General features: G+C 48.7%; 6 protein-coding genes across 6 annotated transcripts; 4 read left to right on the top strand and 2 right to left on the bottom strand.

Annotated features, from left to right (window-relative positions):
- Window positions 1–1,189: 1,189 nt before the first annotated feature.
- KY384_003052 (uncharacterized protein) lies at window positions 1,190–6,157 on the top strand (the record flags this gene model as incomplete). Its single annotated transcript, XM_044811573.1, has 5 exons — window positions 1,190–2,177; window positions 2,250–3,214; window positions 3,801–4,111; window positions 4,161–4,528; window positions 4,638–6,157. 5 exons carry the CDS (start codon window positions 1,190–1,192, stop codon window positions 6,155–6,157), a joined length of 4,152 nt encoding a protein of 1,383 aa, XP_044670706.1.
- Window positions 6,158–7,087: 930 nt separating this feature from the next.
- KY384_003051 (uncharacterized protein) lies at window positions 7,088–8,236 on the top strand (the record flags this gene model as incomplete). Its single annotated transcript, XM_044811572.1, has 2 exons — window positions 7,088–7,750; window positions 7,859–8,236. 2 exons carry the CDS (start codon window positions 7,088–7,090, stop codon window positions 8,234–8,236), a joined length of 1,041 nt encoding a protein of 346 aa, XP_044670705.1.
- A 166-nt stretch (window positions 8,237–8,402) lies between these two features.
- KY384_003050 (uncharacterized protein) lies at window positions 8,403–9,143 on the bottom strand (the record flags this gene model as incomplete). The annotated part of the gene is made up of 1 exon (XM_044811571.1): window positions 8,403–9,143. One exon carries the CDS (start codon window positions 9,141–9,143, stop codon window positions 8,403–8,405), a length of 741 nt encoding a protein of 246 aa, XP_044670704.1.
- A 534-nt stretch (window positions 9,144–9,677) lies between these two features.
- KY384_003049 (uncharacterized protein) lies at window positions 9,678–11,585 on the top strand (the record flags this gene model as incomplete). Its single annotated transcript, XM_044811570.1, has 2 exons — window positions 9,678–9,709; window positions 10,142–11,585. 2 exons carry the CDS (start codon window positions 9,678–9,680, stop codon window positions 11,583–11,585), a joined length of 1,476 nt encoding a protein of 491 aa, XP_044670703.1.
- A 591-nt stretch (window positions 11,586–12,176) lies between these two features.
- KY384_003048 (uncharacterized protein) lies at window positions 12,177–14,041 on the top strand (the record flags this gene model as incomplete). Its single annotated transcript, XM_044811569.1, has 3 exons — window positions 12,177–12,325; window positions 12,383–12,952; window positions 13,030–14,041. 3 exons carry the CDS (start codon window positions 12,177–12,179, stop codon window positions 14,039–14,041), a joined length of 1,731 nt encoding a protein of 576 aa, XP_044670702.1.
- Window positions 14,042–15,162: 1,121 nt separating this feature from the next.
- Window positions 15,163–18,265, bottom strand: KY384_003047 (uncharacterized protein; the record flags this gene model as incomplete). Its single annotated transcript, XM_044811568.1, has 3 exons — window positions 15,163–15,291; window positions 15,320–16,582; window positions 17,036–18,265. 3 exons carry the CDS (start codon window positions 18,263–18,265, stop codon window positions 15,163–15,165), a joined length of 2,622 nt encoding a protein of 873 aa, XP_044670701.1.
- Between the last annotated feature and the right edge of the window lie 569 nt (window positions 18,266–18,834).

Raw genomic sequence — 18,834 nt, 5'->3', positions numbered from 1 at the left:
CTTGACTTGGTAGCCAGCAGTAGCTATGTATCCTGTTGTGGTGAAAACGTCATGAGAGAAGTGGATATTCCTAGACTTGAGAATTACCAACACCATCGCCGATGCTAAGGAACCAGACATGATTCGAACCCCCAAAGATAAATTCTAATGTTGTACATAAGCCATCGTTGACGCACTTACGACCTGTGGCTTCATCTCAAGAAGAATGTTTTGCGTAGTAACTACACAGTAGTGTTAGCCTTAGTCTTCGAAGTAGGACTATCATGTGGCGTACAGTCCAGGCGCCTGCTGTTCCAGCAACGATTGTGCTGCTGACAAACATATCCCTGGGCCCTCTCGTACTCTTGAACAGCGCTCCGCTGATTGCCCCGGCCACAACACTGTTCACACCATCATGCCTCCCCCTGTAATATCCTATTGTACTGTTCACTCCATTATAAACCATTGCCAATACCCCTGCAGAATTCCCTAAGTATGGCCCTCTTCTTGTAACCGAATTTAATACAGAGTTGAGTTTTAATCGTGGCGGCGAATCTATCGGACTTCTCCTCAGTCCCTCAAACATGCCATATGCTCCACCCAAGCATAGTGCAGAGAGGTAGCTCGCACCAGTCCCGTAACAGAGATCATCAGACCAGCCTCTTGACGGCAGTGCCGATTGCGCTCCCGGTAGGTCGCTAAGGGCAGAGTCTTCTAGGGATAAGTAATCGAGGGTATCTTGGTTTAGACCGGCAAGAGGATGAAGTTGTGACGGATCTGGAATTGTAATATCTTGCAGTATCGATGGAGTGTCCGATGGGGAGGTAGAGTCAAAAGGGTTAGATGGATATGGCGAAGTCTGGATCGGGGATGGTCTGTCGTGCGAGGTTGGGAGTGTAGTATCTGGAGAGGAAGAAGAAGACTGAGAAGCCTTTTTGCCTGTCAGAACACCCCAAAGGGACATGATTGCGAGTAGAGCTATGAGCGTGGATGCATAAACTAAAGAATTTCCAGAAAATGTCGTAGCTTTCGGAAAGATGTTTACCCGGCGCCGGAGAATTGACACCCCGAGGACTGCCAAATTTCTTAATACCTTATTGATTTATTGCTACAACGTCAAGAGTGTCCACGATTTGCTTTGCCCACAGGCACGTAACTAGTCATGACTGTTGATAAGTCGGTAATCCGAAGTAGTTTAATTTTACAACGCATGGACTCTGGATCTGTGTTGTCTGAGGATGTTCTACGTTCAATTTGCAAGTCTTTGACTGTAATTTTTGCAACTGCTGAGAAGCAGCATGATAATGATGGGGGCCGTCGAGATATAAATCAGTTGCTCAATAACGTACTCCGGACTGCATCTTCCACAACTCCTACGCTGTTTCATAGTACGGCCGCTCTCAACGCACTTTGCGGCATACTCCACAAATGTTCAGTCTCTCCGAGTGAGCACATGAAGTCTCTAGCTTTAAGTAAGGAGGTCTGGGAAGCATCCTTAGACATTTTCCTGACAAGATCCGAGAATCATAAAACAAAGCCCCTGCGAAGACTGCTAGAAACACTCACTGTTCTAGCCCTCATGCAGAGCAGTGGTGGCGATCATGCATATTCTAGAGCGGCGTTATCGCTTTGTCTACGTGCCATCTTTGAGCAGGAGAAGGATGTATCTATTAAATCATCTTTTCAGGCTTTGGACTGGTTTCTCCGAAAGAGGCTAATCGAAGCGCAATGCATATTCCACGCCTTAAAAACATTCTATGACGAGATCAGGAGTGATTTTGACCAGATTTCAGGCTTCAATGAGAGCTCAGATGATGAAGACAAGTATTTTGCACAGGTTGTAGTCTTCCAAACCTTGACGTGGGTTCGATACCCAGACTGCGCTCCTGCTGCTAGTCGTTTCCTTTCTCAATTCATTGGCACCTTTGGAGCATCGGGTGAGTCGCATCCTCTGTGGTTTCAGCCGCTGGCACAATTCCAGAAGAGCAATCCAGATCTCTTCGACAGTCTGGAAAAATACATCTACCCAATGCTGCTAGAATCCAAAGAGCAAGGGGTCGGGCTTCTTCAGCTCATAAATCCTCATGAGATATCACGAACTTCAGACCGCGATTCGCTTTCGGAAAACGACCTTCAGGTCTGCCTTCTGGCTGCTCGTGCCGCCAGCAAGAAAGTCAGCGCAAGATCAAACCTCGTTAGTAAGTGTATTACCAACTTCAGCGTTTAATCAAGATGTCGAAAAATGGGATTGCTAATAAACTGGATTTCAGACGCCCGTGATGCCGAAAGCTTCAGTCTCGATCTTTTAGACCATGCGTCTCCTGTCCTCAGGATTTCAGCGCTCTCGACTCTGCTTGGTGAATGGACATTATCGAAGGCGATCAACAGGGAAGCGGTAGAACGACTTATAGACTGTATATCTTACTTTCACCAAGAAACTGACCCAAAGCCTCGCAATGAGTTCATCGCTTTAATGAAGAAATGCTGTACTAGATTTCGTAATGTTTCTATGATTAGAGGGTCAACTACGTGCTCCGAGCCGTTACCACAAGATAAAATCACACACCCAAAACCTGAGCGAGAATCTTCATTAGAGGATTGGTATATTGAATTCATAATCAAAGAGCTCCGGCCGACAGGAACATATCATGCTCATATAACGGCTTTGAATGTTTTGCGGGGCTATTTGGAGCATTATTCTGTCCTAGACGGCCCTATCGCATCATTCTGCAGACTGCATACAACTTTTCAAGATTGCCGAGCTCTCCTCAATACTTTGACGAGAGTTCTACTAGACCTTATTTGCAATCCTTTCGATGATGTACGGGAGGTTGCAGCCCTCCTTATGGAGATGCTGGTCACATCAGAACTCAAATGTCGCGAGCCATTCCATAATTCAGATCCGTCATTACCATACATTGGATCGACTTCATCAATGGTGGACTCGGTTCTTAGGGCAATTCCAAAAGCTAGGAGCTTGTTCCTGTCAACTGGTAGAGCCTGCCACGCAGATGGTCTAGCTCGTCTCCTTTGCTTAGCTTTTGGGGCAAGAACATCCTCATGCCCGCCATATGACCGGTGTTGGATGTATCAAATGCTAGAGGCTGATCTCGATCAAGATGTTCAGATCGCTGGGGCAGACCTTTTACAGGCCGTCCAATCGGCTCCTTTGCACGGTAACATCATAGCAATGAGGTATGGTTCTATCGAACTTGGTGTTTGGGAAGTAACGAACGTAGGTGTCACGTAGACTCTGCTTGACGAGGCCTAGGCTGGATCAGCTTCAAAATTTCCCAGCATACCTAGGCACGTTAGCTTTTAGCCGACGAGTTTTGACACTTTGCGAAGACATTTGGCAGTTCGCCAAGCCGATACTCTGTGCTGATGCTCCTGAAGGCATGCCTGGAACGAAAGAGTCGGGCGAATTTAGTGACGAAGGAGGCAAGGAGGTCTTGTCTTTCTCATGGAGGGCACTCAAGGAATCGAGGTATCACCATGCTTTGAATGGGTGAAAGACTCAAAGCGCTGATTCATTTTAGCCTTCTCATCCTAGCTACGCTTTCTCGCTACGCTGATACCTATGGGTTCTCAACAGATCTGGACTACAAAGACCTACACCATGAGCTAGGTCTACTCGCATATCGCCAACTCTCAGAACTTCGTCATCGGGGTGCCTTCTCCACTGTTTCGCAGACATTCGCCGCTTGGTGCGCTACTTGCAAAACGTCCGGGGATCTAGAAGTGGAAAGTCTGCCAAAAGTCCTCTACAAGGTTCGATTTGAAATGCAATATAAATCGATGCGTTGATTAACATAATCCAGCGGACTTTGGAGCTGTTTCAGCAGAGGGGGACTATGCTTACCAGGCGATCAGCTGGCCTACCCGCTATAATCACTGGCATTCTAGCTGCATCTTGTAATGATGAATTGTTTGACGAGGTTCTGCTCGACTTGCTAGCACTTGCCGATGGCCCTCCTGCAGACCCTAATGGCACACACGCATCAGAGCTTTCCCAAGTTCACGCTCTGAATTGCCTCAAAGACATTTTCAATGATTCAAGATTTGGTTCGCGAACGGATGGTCATGTTGATAACATGCTGTATCTAGCCGCTGAATGCCTTGATTCTTCAATGTAAGTTCCACCAAAACGGTCATTTTGCGAACACTAATGTCCAACGCAGATGGGCCATTCGGAACAGTGGATTGATGCTTTTAAAAGCTTTATTGAATCGAATTAGTGGTGGCACCGATACTTTGTCGAATTGCAAACCGAGCTCGTATCGTCACACTTCGAATTTTGTCTATGAAAAGTTTTTAAATTTACCGTATATAGTTCTGCGACTTCTGAGCAGTACGTTTCTGAGCCCAGATCAGAGCAACACCCTTCAAGCCCAGAAGATCTTCCCAGCCTTAGAGATCATCCAGCGATTTGGAGTACCCCATAGTCATCAACATGAAGTTGAGGCCATGCTGCATCATCATCTTGCAAGCCCTCTATGGGCCTTGAGAGAAAAGGCAGCAAACGCATGCAGCGCTGTTGTGCTATATCGTGATACTTGCCATAAAGCTGAAACCCTGCTCTTGATGGATTGGCGCTCTCAAAATGAATTACACGGGAGGCTGCTCTGTATAAGACGACTATTTCAAAGATTAACCAGTAGCACTGCCTACTTTTGCTCCGGTAAATATCCCGAACAACACGAAGAGGTTGGTTGCAAACTTGACTTACGATTGTCCAGAATTTCTTATCCAAATTTTACCGACGCTTGAGAGGGCCCTCAAGCCCATGCTTCTCGAAAATAGCTGCCCTATTACTGCCACGGCTTTCCTAGCAGGTATCGCAGACTTACAAAAATGTTATGATGATATCAAGACAAAACCGTCTAAGTCGTACATGGGAGGGGTAGAGGCCGCGTTTGAAAGATTAAATATAAGGCTCCATAAAGATAAGGACTTAGGGGAAAGGGACACTACAGACTTAACCATCCCTTTGTTTACAGTCTCTCTCAACCGTATCCAAGCTTTTCGTTGCGTTAGAACCCCGACAAGCGAGGTGTTAGCTGAGGAAAAGCATGAAGCGACCTGCTTTCCCAGCATGCCGTCTCATCAACTTGAGTACAGAGACCAATTGCTAAGACTTGGCCAGTCTCTTGCAAGAGACTTTTCGCAAGGCAAAGCAGAGAAAGACATTCGGGCGAAGCTAATGCTATGGATGCGACTTGTGATGGTTGCATCCTGTGAGATAAGAATAAGCGTCCATAATGGCAAAGGTGACTTTCCCTCTTTGCATGAAATTGATGTCCGACTGGCCGCAATCCATTCTATTGGCGAGTTTGTCAAGAGCTTAGTTGCTCTAGTGTCAGACCTGACTCACAGCGACCTTATGCTCCCACTACATCTACTCATATACGACATTTTGGCTGATAATGACGACGAAGTCCGCATCGCAGGTGCAAAAGTAGTTCAGGTCATCTTGTCTTGCTCTCACATGACAAACCCAGGTACTATCAAGACAAATCATTGTATTTCACCAGCAGCTGCGAGAAAGCGATTTCTAAAGTTCATCCTAACAACGTATCGTCATTCTCCAGTCCTCTTTGTAGAAGCTATCAGACGCATCAAAGAAGAGCCATCCCGCATGCTCGTCTACGACAGATTGCCGTTACGACTTACAACTTGGGATACTGAATATTTCCACGCCACAAAGTCAGCTTTGGATAGGTATTCGAAGGCCACCGGGCGAAAAGCCGCCTTGTTCGAGGTTGAGAAGAGTAATCTTTACTTCGACTGGATTGAAGAGGGGAACAGCTGGATCGAGGGGTTCCTGCATCTTGAGCCGATCATGGATGACGCGCTAAACGTTGGAGATTGGAAGTACACTCTAAGCATCGTCCACGATATTTGGCCCGAGTATTGGATCAAAGAGCTAGCAAGGCTCGTTGAACAGCACCCTGACGGCGTTCTTGGTCCTACCGCGCAATCAGAAACCTTCACTTCATTCTATCGCCTATTGCTAGCCAACAAAGCAAGCATTCAATTTATAAAGATCCGCAACCTTTTGGGCGAAAGCCGCACGGCTCCCATCAAAGCCCTAGAATTTATGGATGTTATTCACGCAGTTGGCGAGAAAGCAGATCTTCATGGTCTCCTCATGTGTCTTGTAAGAGAGGAAACCTAAGATGTCCAGATGATCACCTGGAACAGAAGTCCTACTCATGGCGTACATTATGGTAGCGTCTGATAAGTCATCGTCTCTCGGCCAGCTTTGATCAATGCACAGTACGACTTCATTAAGTCTTTCAAATTTGGCCAATCAGCTTGCGAAATGTTGCTAGTCATGGTGGCGGTTTGCCATCAACCCTTCATGGCGGACGAACAACACTCGCACAAGTCAGGAATACAAAGAACTAAGCGAGATCTAGAGCTTCAACTGTAAAGGCAGTGGCTGAGGTACAATTAGCAAAACCGAGCGATTGTCGTCCTCGCATACCCGAAGCGACATTGTCAAGCAAAGATGAAACGGAATATCGTCGTCGCCGTCGTTTTCATCCTCGTCATTGTTGGCGCCCTCATTTTCTACTTTATCCTCTCCAAAACATGTCAAGCCCTCCTCAGACAACAAGTCAAGGCGCAGAAGGCCGCGACACCCCCCGCATCGGCCACTACATGACGGAAATCAGGTAATCAGATGATTGAAATATCGGAGTACGCCATCTCAGTGAGTGGTCAACCCTAGTCGCTACGAGGTTCATCTCTGACGATCAATATCTTCCAGGAAACTTCAACCCAGGAATTAGCGATCAGAACATTTGGCCACTTCTGCAAAGAAGTGATTGCGACGATGGAGTTGGACATCAGACTATTACTACTTGTGCGACTTGTGAGGGACACAAGGCAAAGGCTTCGATTTTGTTGGGATTGGTCTACCACGTGAAAGGATGGGTACGACTCGGACGCCTACCTAGCCTCAGAAGTCGGTTTGTACAAAGCAAATATTTGCACGACATGCATTTCGTTTGTGTCTATAAGTACTGCGTTTTTCCCTGCATCTCCTACTTTCCGTCAAGAATTCCTCTTTGCTTGTCCTTTCTTTTCCATCCCCACTACCATGTCTCCATTCGCACGCTTGGTGACCGCAGTATGTTCTCTACAGCGCCTTGAAAACTTCGTCGCTACTAAGAAAGCCGACGGCGACAAAAATCGACAGTACACCTCCACACCTCGAGACGAAAGGGAACAAAGGTGCAAACGGCCCGGCGGAAATTGTGAGCATCTCCCTCCTGACGAACATCGACATCATAGCGACCGTATAAGGAAATGCAAAGCACCAGGGGGAACTTGCGCCCACCTGGGGCCGCATCATCATATACACACAAGTGCACAAGAACGAAAGAGGATCCCACATGCGAAAGGCCAAGATCGTGTGCATCCTCGTCGCCGCGAAGAGCGAGAGAGCCCTATCATTAGGCGAAAGAACAGAAGTGATGATCCTCGGGATGCTAGCGACGAGGAATTGTTGCCAAGGGACAGCGTTTCGCAGCGATCATCTCCAAGAAGGCCCTCGCCGGATGGCGACAGGGACGAGCCTGATCGTGGCGTACACTGGGGGAATATAACGGACAAGAACCCTCATCGTGTACGACCGAACAAAGGCAGGCAACGCGAGCGGAGCATATCACCTGAGTCTGAACCACGCCAGAATCCATTTGACGATGAGACGGTTCAGAATACGCAAAAAAATCGCTTTGCTCACCGCGATCCGCCGCCAAAGGTATGAGGGAAAAGCCGAGATCCGTATCCACGCCGTCCTCAATACTCCCCAGATAGAGATGATCCAAGGTATCCAAGTCCAGATGGCCATGGCAAACATCGGCGTGAGGAGGAGAGGGAAAGGAGCATGGATGGACCTCCAGAAGCCGGAAGTCTAGACGAAGGTAGAGAAGATTTCAGTCATCAAAGAATGCGCGATGAGCACGGTGATGACAGCAAAGACATGCACAGCCGCGGGTCTGAGTCTCATCCAGCATCCGATCCGCGAGCACGTGGTCGATCTAGTGAGGAGGAATATCCGGAGGATGAGTATGAGGAAGTGAGACGGAGTGAGGACACCACTAGGGCCAACTTAGGTGTTGATGAAGCTGCCGAGCCTTACATGAGTGGGGCGCAGGGGGCAAAGAAGGGAAAGCAGGGAAATGGCCAGAAAGCTGACCAGGGAGAAATGCCAGCCCCGCAAAATTGGGGTTCAGGTTCGAGGTGAGAAGGTCAGTAGGCTGGGGTTTGTTCGAGAAGAACAGCACAGTTTAGAAGTCGGTCTTCGTGATTTCTGGTGGTAAGGTTACATGCTATGTCTTGCTCGTCTTGAGTACGAGTGCTTTGAAATGTATGCCACATGCTATGTAGACCTGCGATACTAGATTAATGATTCAAGCATCTTTGACAATACTGTCGTCCTTCATTCGACCCTCCGCCTTGCCGCCTTCTTCTCTCCAGGTTTCGACCAAGCCCGCCTTCGGATCTTCATCCGGTAGGCCTCGTTTCCTCCTCACATCGAGGACCGCTTTTCTTACCTGCCTCGCACACTCTTCCCTCAGCTCTACAGCCTCTTGGCCGTATTTCAGCTCATCATTCAGATTGCCGACGTCCAGCTGCTCTCCGCTCCGTTGCGTGGAGTCAAGTTTCAGCTTCTGCCATCGCTCTCTAAGCTCATGGAATACTGTTTCCTTTTCCCCTCCGACATTTTCTCCAATCCATACTCCGCACTGTTTTCCTATCCTTGGGATGAATCGAGGCCACTTTCGTGTCTCGTGCATGATCTGGTCATTTCCTTCGATCCACATCGGTACCAAGTCTGGGCAGACGTCGGGTTCGAGAATCAGACGAGCGACACCCCATTTGAAGTATCTCATCGTTTTCTTGGGATGCTGGTGCACCTTCCCCTCTGGAAAGATATGAATCCATGAATATTCTCTGCCTAGGTAGGCAGCGGGTGCAGGGAAGGTGTCGTCGCCGTTTGTGGAGTAAGTGTATGTGTGGGTTGGACAGGAGAATGGATCTGTGATGTTTCGTGCATGATCTTTTGCGTCGACGCCTGAGGAGTGGCGTATTGCCGCAGCTGAAGTCTCGCTGATTGGAGAGCGGGACAGGAGACGAACAGCTTCGCGCATTGTGGGCTGAAAGAGCCCGCCATATGGCGAATGTTGTAGCCGATGAGTAGGCAGAGTCTGGCCCAAAGACAAGAGATTATTGAAAACTCTAGTGGTGAGGATCAGTATCCAGTGCGATCTCGTAGGCCAGCAGACATACTTGGCTTTAGTGAAACATATATCGTGGCTTGCAGGCTGCCATCTGTGATTACTGGGATTGAAATGGTGTCGAAACGGAAGGATGCCCCACAGCAGAGGATCGTCAAGGCTGAGCGTGACGGCCGATCAGCAGGAGCGGACTACGTGGATTCTCTTCCACGTACGTACATGCAAACATGATTGGAGACTGCAGGAGATATTAGCAAAGAGTTTTAGATGGTTGTGCGGGACACAGACAAGTGATCAAGCCTCTCTCCCTCTTGCTAACATCCTGTCTCGAATCAACGAGCTGTAGGAACTCATCCAAGCCATTTGTATACTGCGAATTAGGGACATGCATGAAGATCCGCGTCAGAGTCCCTACGAAGCCCATCACAGCTGCCGAACCTAGTCGCCATGGCAGGCTTGGTGGAAGTGGTTGATCTGAGGTATCGCTCATTGACAAAATCCATTAAGAAGGTCTTGAATGTCACATTTTTGCAGACATCGTCTTAATTGAATAATTTTTCTGAAGTCGCATCCCGTCGCGATGTGCCTCTCTTGGCAGAAGTCTTGGCGCTACATCATCAGGGTCACCAGCCCCGGCTCAGCCTTACGGCTGGACTGCCGGCCCGTTCCAAATATGACGAGGCGTCGAGTCGACACTGCCCCAGAAGATCAATTCAAAAGGCGCCCGTTCCTTTCGCCTCTCTATTCATTTTATCGCTATCCTTTAGCGACTTATACACACGCGGCTTCCTCCTCTGCACAACTTGCTGAACTTACTCGCCGTTCCATGTCATACCACCAACAGCAGCCGCCCTACGGAGGTGGGGGTAATCGTACGCGTTCCTGCATCTTCCGGCGACACGTGCTGACAGTGCATTAGAAGGATACTACGGCCAGCCTCCTCCACCACAGGGCCAATATCCTCCGCAACAAGGCTACGGCCAACCACCTCCCCAGGGCCCTCCTCCACCGCAAAACTACGGCCAAGGATACCCACCCCAGCAGCAACCACAGTATGGCGCTCCCCCTGGGCCGTACCCTCCACAGGGGAACTATCCTCCCCCACAACAACAGCAACCCTACGGTGCCCAGCCTCACAGTCCGTATCCTCCACAGCAGGGAGGATATCCACCCCCGCAACAGCAACCGCCGCCAGGAGGGGCTGCTTCTTCTTACTATGGCGGCGCCCCTCCGCCCCAACAGCAATACGGCCAACCAGCCCCTCCACAGCAGTACGGTCATCCACCGCCGACTCAGCAATATGGACAGCCTCCACCACCTCAACAGCCAGGTGGTTATGGCCCTGGCCCACAAGCGCCCTACGGTGCACCTCAGGGCCACTTCCCGGCAGCCCCTCCATCTCCAGGCTACGATCCGAGAGCGCAAGCCCATATCGACATGTCTCAGCAGGCTGATAGCTTACGAAAAGCCATGAAAGGCTTTGGTACAGATGAAGACGCTCTCATCAAGATCTTAGCTCCTATTCCGCCACAAAATATCGGTGCTCTCAAACAGCAATTCCACCAAAGACACCACCGTTCCCTAGAAAAGGATGTGGAAAGCGAAATCAGCGGCTACTTCGAACTCTGCATGCTCTCCATCCTTCGCGGTCCTCTGCAGCAAGACGTATACTGTCTCCATCGCGCTCTCTCAGGGGCAGGAACGAACGAAGATCTCCTCAATGACGTCCTCATTGGCCGCTCGAACGCCGACATTCGTGCAATTAAAGAAGCATACCAGCAGACCCACCGTCGCTCGTTGGAAGCGGATGTTAAAGGCGACCTATCGATGAAGACTGAGCGTATGTTCTCTATGATTCTCACAGCCAATCGTGCCGAGGCATCTGCTCCTGTGATTCCTCAGGCCATCGATCAAGATGTCGCGGAAATACATCGTGCAACAGAAGGCCGCGTTGGGGCAGAACAGCTCACTGTCTGCTCGATATTGACGTCCCGGAACGACGCTCAGATCCGCGCCATCGCGAAAGTCTATGATCAAAAGTACAGGAGACCGCTAGAGTCGGTCGTCAAGGCTGAATTTTCAGGTCATATGGAAGATGCGTTGGTGCAAATGGTCAGATGTGGTGCCGATCGGGCAATGAGAGATGCGATCCGGCTGGAAGACGCAATGGCCGGAGCGGGGACGAAGGACGAGATGCTGATTTACCGGACATGTCAGAGTCACTGGGATAGGACGCATATGCAGCAGGTCAAAGGGGCGTATCAGCATCGTTTTCACCGTGATTTGATTAAGAGGATACAGGGTGAGACGTCGGGTTACTATGAGAAAGCATTGGTTGCTATGGTGAATGTCTGAATATGGAAAGAGGAGTGCGGTGCCTTGGGATGGTTGGATTGTGATCAAAGGACTGGAACAGCGTGGAAGACACCGTACATAGCTTGTAATGATGTTAACGAGCCGTGAAGCGACACATGAAATATGTTCAACACTAGCGAATCTTAGTGCCTGGTTTATTCGATTCACCTCAAATAAAGCGCAAGTATGGGCGAAGTTAAAGCGGACCCATTTCTGCGGAGAACGCTCTTTCCCGTCCTTTTCAGTCCTGCAACCTCTCGACATTCTTCGTAGATGCTGTTCAACTCTGGTTCATATTTTGATGTTCGTCAACTTCTAGAGTGATTGGACTGCGGGAGAAGTCTGGTTCATGTCATGTCTCTTGTTTCTCGTTTATAGGACTAAGTGATCCTTCCAACGTAGCAATAGCAGAGGCCCCAAGCTCACCGGCTGACTCTTCAGTCTTTGTTGAAATGATCTTTCAAAAGTGATAGACTATTTGAGATCACTTTTGATGATTGAAAATCCCGAAACTTACTTCCCTAGCAATCCATATTTCCAATAGGATATTTTTTCACGGTTCATATCTGCTGTTTTTGTCTGTCTCTCATTATGGAAGACGATAAATGCCCGTTCAGCGTGCCGACTCAACAACAAAAAGGCTCAGAATTGTCGACAGCTATGGCAACCAGCTGGGTCGTGCAAAAATTTGGTGGCACTAGTCTGGGCAAGATGCCGAGCGAGATAGTAGACATTATCAAGTATGTCTCAATCCATGCCAAAGGTGTAGGGAGTCTCCTGTTAACAAAATCACTTAGGTCTAGCCTAACGCATCAACGAATCGCTGTTGTTTGCTCTGCAAGAAGCAGTCATACCAAGAACGAGGGCACCACAACCAGGCTTCTTCGTGCTGCAAATCTAGCAAAAAACCATCATCATTTTGGCTCGACTAACGAAATTGATGAAATTGTAGATAGTATCAAGGATGATCATATCCAAGCCGCTCGTTCCTCTTTTCAGTCTCCGGGAAAATACGAAGAAATAGTCGCGATGGAGTGTCGGGTCCTCCTGAATACGCTTAAATCAATGCAGCAGTTCACAGAAATAAATTTAACAGCAGAGAATGAAGTAATCAGTACAGGCGAGAAATTAGCAAGCCAGTACCTTAGTGCGCTTCTCGAGGAACAAGGTATCCCTACTTGCTATATCGATTTATCTGATGTGGTTGATCGATACTCCATCACGACTGAAGTTGTGGAATCGAATCTCTATAAAGCGTTGACGGACGCTTTTCGTCAGGACGTCTCTACAGCTGGGAGCAAAGTTCCTATCCTTACTGGATATTTTGGGAATCTGGACTCGGGTCTGTTGCGGACAGTAGGCAGGGGGTACTGTTCCCCTCCCTCCACAAAATACCACGTCCCCCCTCTTTGTGCAAGTCTTCACTAACCTTACACATCAACAGATACTCAGATCTTGCTGCTGCTCTTGTGGCAATAGGTATTCCAGCTTCTGAGCTACAGATCTGGAAGGAAGTCGACGGAATATTCACAGCCGATCCTCGAAAAGTCTCAACGGCTCGTCTCCTGCCCACCGTCTCGCCGGGCGAGGCTGCAGAATTGACATATTTTGGCTCTGAAGTTATACACCCTCATACCATGGACCAAGTCATCCGAGCAAAGATACCCATACGGATCAAGAATGTCAGGAATCCTACAGGAAACGGTACGGTCATTGTTCCAGATTCTCCAACTGACGGAATTACTCCAGCGCCGGAAAAGTCTGGACTTTTGATAAGTCGCGGGCCGTCCTCAATGGACCTGCAGAATCTCGAGGTACCTAAGAGCCCGACAGCCATTACTGTCAAGCGCTCAGTCCTAGTCCTCAATCTCTCTTCCAACAAAACAACACGAGCCCACGGCTTCCTATCTCGCATCTTCCAAGTACTCGACACTCACCACCTCTCGGTCGATCTGATAGCCTCTTCTGAGATCCACGTTTCTCTTGCCTTGCACTGCGAGCCTCAACTACATACCTCCATCACCTACGGCCCCTCCGAGACCAGCAAAGACACGTCTACCATTGTCGCCAACGAAAGCCTTCAGCGAGCTTGCAGCGATCTTGAACACCTCGGCAGCGTTAATCTTGCCACAGACATGGCAATCATTAGTCTTGTGGGCCGAAACCTAAAGCACATGATTGGCATCAGTGGGAAATTTTTTCGGGTGCTTGGGAAAGAGGGCGTTAATATTGAGATGATAAGTCAGGGTGCGACTTTTGCCTCTTCTCTTGCTTTGCCCTTTATCGTCTCTTTTCTCTTTATTGGCTTTCTCGGTCCAAGGGTAAGACAGATAGCTGATGATCAAAATTTCAATTTAGGGGCGAGCGAGATCAACATTTCCTGTGTCGTGCGAGAAAGTGATGCAGATCGAGCACTTGGAGTCGTACATACCAACCTCTTTACATTTCCTGAATAATGCCAGGTCTACGAGTTTCGACAATCATATAGCTCTATCCACCTTTGAGTTGCAAAATGCAGATCATTGCGGCGGTAATGCCGATTGTACATATGTCTTCCACCACGTGGTTGCCTGGAAGAGGTGTGTAGAATCACCAAGCCGAAATTGTCATGACGCTAATCACAAAGGAAGGCAAATGCATTACTTTCGAACTTTTAAGAGAGAACGACGGGAATCTTGGGTCAAGGAAACTCGTCCGCTTGCACTCCGTTGCCTGTCTTATCACATCCTCGAATGTGGAAAAAAGCAGTAAATATCCTATGATCGTATCAAATAAACCTGAACATAGCAAATAATTCGCAGATTTCACCATAACGCTAGGCACAGTCTGATTTCAATGTTCCCAAAAATTGTAGCAAAGCACCTCTTACTTAAACAGAACTTGCTTCGTCCGCACCTGCTCTAAACCTTCTGATCGCTCAATCTTCTACCTCCTACAAATAAACCCATCGCATAGATGTCGCATGAACGACGGCAAGTCCTTCCCATGCCACATTTCAGCCATTCCTCTTTTCTTCCCCCTGCAAACTAAGTACCATGGTGAAATTCACAGAAATGATGTCTACTCGCCACCCCCCAACCCCAACCCCAACAACTTCCACGCTCCACATCTCATCATTCCCGCTCCGTTCACCTGGGGAAACCGACGTGCTATTCGTCAGGAAAGATATGCTAGATGTATCCTTTAACATGTCTTGATGCAAAAGCTCTAGCCTCCTCCCTTATGTATTATTTCTGGGCAAATAGATGGAATCACTGGAATATAGCTGGCGAATTTCCTGGAGCATTTAGACTTAGGTTTGATAGCTGACTGATTGGCTATCATTGTATTAATTATACAATTAGTAGGAAGAACGACGAGGAGGGAGAGATGGAGGAGAAGGAGAGAGGACAGAAAGAGGATATTTTAGAATATTTGCCGTCGAGGATCGATGGCTTAGAAATCGACTAGAGATCTAGATCTGACCATTTATCGATACTAGGAAAGTGCTCCAGTGTTGTCTCAAGCCACATGGCGGAGCAAAAAAGTAAACAAATATGGTTGGTGGAGCAGTCGGAATGGCTGACTTGACGGCCATTTAGTCTGCTGGTGTCGGTGCATCATGTGTGATACTGTCACAGACCTCGCCATGGTCGAGCACTCCAGATGCAGGTGCTACTTCTGCCCCTTGCCACCTCCCCTCTCTCTCCTCCTGTCCTCCCATCTCCTAATTCAATTCCTCGGCCCCTGCACACCCACCTTCTCCACCCACAGCGCAAAATGCCCCCTCTCCCCCCTTCTTCCCCCTCTCCGTCTCCATCCGCATCCTCCTCAAACTCCACAGTCTTCTGAAACATATCCCCCTCTTCATTCAACTCCTGCAATTCCCGCCTAACATTCATCTCGATTTCGCTCTTCCTGACCCCTTGCGCCCCTTTACTAGACATACCCTGGGTCGCTAATTCAAGGTAGAAGTCTCCTGCCCGTTTGTTGGCTAGGTCGAGCGCCGTGTAGGCGCCTAGTGTGGATTTCTCGCAGTCGGGGGTTGCCGCTGGCTGTAGTGGCTCGTCGTCGAAGAGGTCGTCGTTGGGGGAATTGTTGTGTGTAGAAGCTGCTAAGGAGGAGGGGGATTGGTGGTAGCGGACTAGGGTCTGAACTATATAGATTGCTGGAGGCGTTTTGAATGCGGAGGCGGCAAGAGCGTGCCGGTTTGGCGGTGGTGGCAGCTCGCGGCGGACAGTTGTCTCGGAACATAGACCTGCGGCTGACATTTTGTGGGTTTGCATTTGGTGCTCGTCCTCGGTGTAGGTGTATGACCAGCCTGGAGACGCCGTGATTTCTTCCATGCCGGATTGGATGTGGTCTAAAGGGTACTTGACTTCTTCCTTTGCAACCATATTTGCTTCTTGTAGTGTGTAGAACGGGCCAGAATTATTGGAATAGTGCTCTTCGTCTGCCTTCTCCAAAGCCCAAGTCCGGATATTGACGAAATAAACATAAATCACTTCCGGTGTTTCGGTCTCTTCTGCACTTTGAGGTTCCCATACTGCCAGTGTTTCAGCGGAGATACATTTTCCGCCGGTTGTAGGACGTTCAGCCTGAGTATCTGTGCCTGCCACACCAGGCTTTGGTGTGTATTCTGCCTCTACTGAGGTGTCGGAGTCCTGGGCTGCATCACGTTGGAACAGGCTGTCTGTCTTAGTAATAGATGTATTCGAGCTATCCGAGTGAGCCTGCGACGAGAAGGAAGTATTGACATGGTCAGCCTCCACTGGTACTGCATCATCGTTATCATCTTCTATGGAGATATGGTCATGCTGTCCCGTCCACGCGCGTCGTGTGATTTGCTCTACTTTCTGTGCGCGCTTCTCGAGTTCATGTCTCGATTGGACATGACTTGGATTGCAGAGCACGCCAGCCCGAATGTCTTGCAACGCGCTGTTCTGAAATGACCTTGGTGTGGACTGCTTATTTGGTAATCTGGCTCTTGGCGGTTCCCGAGCAAATGTCTTTGTGCCCTTGAGAAAGGGATTGGGGTCAGGGTAACGTGGTGTCCTCGCAATTGACAACGGTTGAATGTCATCCGGCAAATGACCGCCATTACTTTTGGCGGAAACACGAGCACATTTAGTGACATGATGTTTAGCTGACGACTGATAGGTGAACAACGCATCGCACAAAGGGCAGCGAAAGACTGCGGCCTTGTCTTTGGGATGGATATGGCAGCTTGCGTGGCTGTACCAACACTTACCATCCTCGTTTCCGTTCCTTTGGACGCAGACCTCAAAGTGCGCCTCTACCTCTTGAAGAGAATGAAGAGTATGTTCGCAGATTGGACATAAATATTTGTAGTCGCTTTCCTTGTGGATTCTTCCATCGTTGGCATTTTTGCTTTGCTTTTGTTCACAAGTTTGAAGATGTCTTTTGAGTGTGCGGGAATCACAAAGGCCTCGACTGCACGCTGGACATACATGTGACAGAGCTTTCCAACTTTCGTGACTGTTGAAGCTCTTTCCTTCGGGATTTCCGTTCCTCTCCACACAAAGTTTGAAATGTCTCTTCAAGTGATGACGCGATATATGCTTCCGAAGGCAGAGAGGACAGTGATAGCCGTCCCACTTTTGAGAATCTGATTCAGTTCTGACGATAGAGTGTGATACGGTTTGAGGTTCAGGATTCTTGCGCGCAATATCATTGGTAAGATGCTCCGGCTCACAAGTAGTCCTTGACCGTCCTAGGGTATGATTTGAAGACGATATCCTGTTTTCGAGGCTCGGTCTTGGAGATGGCGCCTCTTGGGCACTAAATGACTCTGTGTCACTTGCTCTCTTGACCGATTGCACCACTCCTAGCGTCGGCGTTGCTTTTGCATATAAAGAGCACCTTCTCACGGACGCTGCCCGAATATCTTTTTTGATGGAATCAAGTTTCTTTTCGGATTGAGTCCTGCGCACTTTCTCTCTGCTTTTCTTTTGCTGCTCACTATGCTCGTCCGGCCCGTTGTAACGGTGATCCGACGCAATGACCTCAACCGGCTTTGGAGCGACAAAGCAATTCACCGTAAAGTCATCCACTGCATCAGGGCTCATCTGGACTTCAGTATGGTGTCGGCGTATTCTTGCCGGCGTAGGTGACAAGCCAAATGATGGCTGTACAATCATGTTCGCCACCGGTGCTCTGCTTAGTGAATCATCTGGTAGCGAAGGTTCTACAGCTGGACTTGATCTTATGAACAATTCCGATGGATCGTCATCTTTGGGAACATTGACCAGACGAGCTCCATCACGTCCAGCCCTTTGTGCACTTGTTAGCCCTTTTTCCACGATTGTGCCAGATCCTCGTCCAAGAAAAGTCACAGAAGGCTCAGTCACATTTTGAGTTACAAGCAGTCGTTCTTGTTCAGATTGAGCTGTAGGTCGAGCTGTACAGGGCGTCAATTGGCTGGCAGAAAGCGCAGTTGAGACATTTTGAGTGGCTTGCTGCTGAACGACTTGAGTCTCGTTCGCTAGAGTCGAAGGTGCTTTCTTATTCTTGCGTCGGCGCTTGCGCGCTGGGTCTATAGTGAGATCTATTACCGGAGAATGATAACGATAGTTGTCATAGAGATGCCCGTTTCTAGCGCTCGTGCTTGTCCTTGAAAAAGGCGGGCTTTCGATGACCATGATATCATCATCGTCAAGCAAGTCGACCACAACAGGCATGTTGCCTAGGAGCTCAGGTGATCCTCGTTATTCAAAGATAACACAGCCTCAAACTCCGATGAGGATTATTGCATTATTGTGCACTTGTACCGAAGTCAAGATAGGAGTCTGGAGTCTATAGCATTGTAGACTTCGCCCGACGCAAATCTGATCTTCAAAATATCTCAGATTTTGAGACAGTGCTTAATTCGTGAGGATGCGTTTGTTTGTCGAGACTGGGAACGAAGTGGTGAGTCTGAGTGTACTCTCAGTTCAGTGTTTGGGCTTCGACCGCTTGATACCGAACAGTCTCAGGATAGCCTGTTTCCAAAGACGTGATAACGAAAATGACACCCTTGATTATCAAAATGGTCACCCTAAGCGATCCGATGAAATGATACCTCGTGAGATATTGGGGAGCGGCTCTTAACTAGTGAACGAAGATGCAACCTGACAGTGTCACCGGGCAGAATCGTCAAGACAGCTCCCACTAAAGTTGAAGCTCTAGAGAAAATTGCAGAAGACGAATTGGCTTTTGAGAGGTATGTGGCGGAGTCGAATTAATCCCACAGACGGGGCGCCGATCGAAG

The sequence above is a fragment of the Bacidia gigantensis genome (assembly GCF_019456465.1).
Source record: "Bacidia gigantensis strain McMullin 20006 chromosome Unknown contig_180, whole genome shotgun sequence".
Classification (NCBI taxonomy): Eukaryota; Fungi; Ascomycota; class Lecanoromycetes; order Lecanorales; family Ramalinaceae; genus Bacidia; species Bacidia gigantensis.
This window is presented reverse-complemented; position numbering and strand designations above follow the sequence as displayed.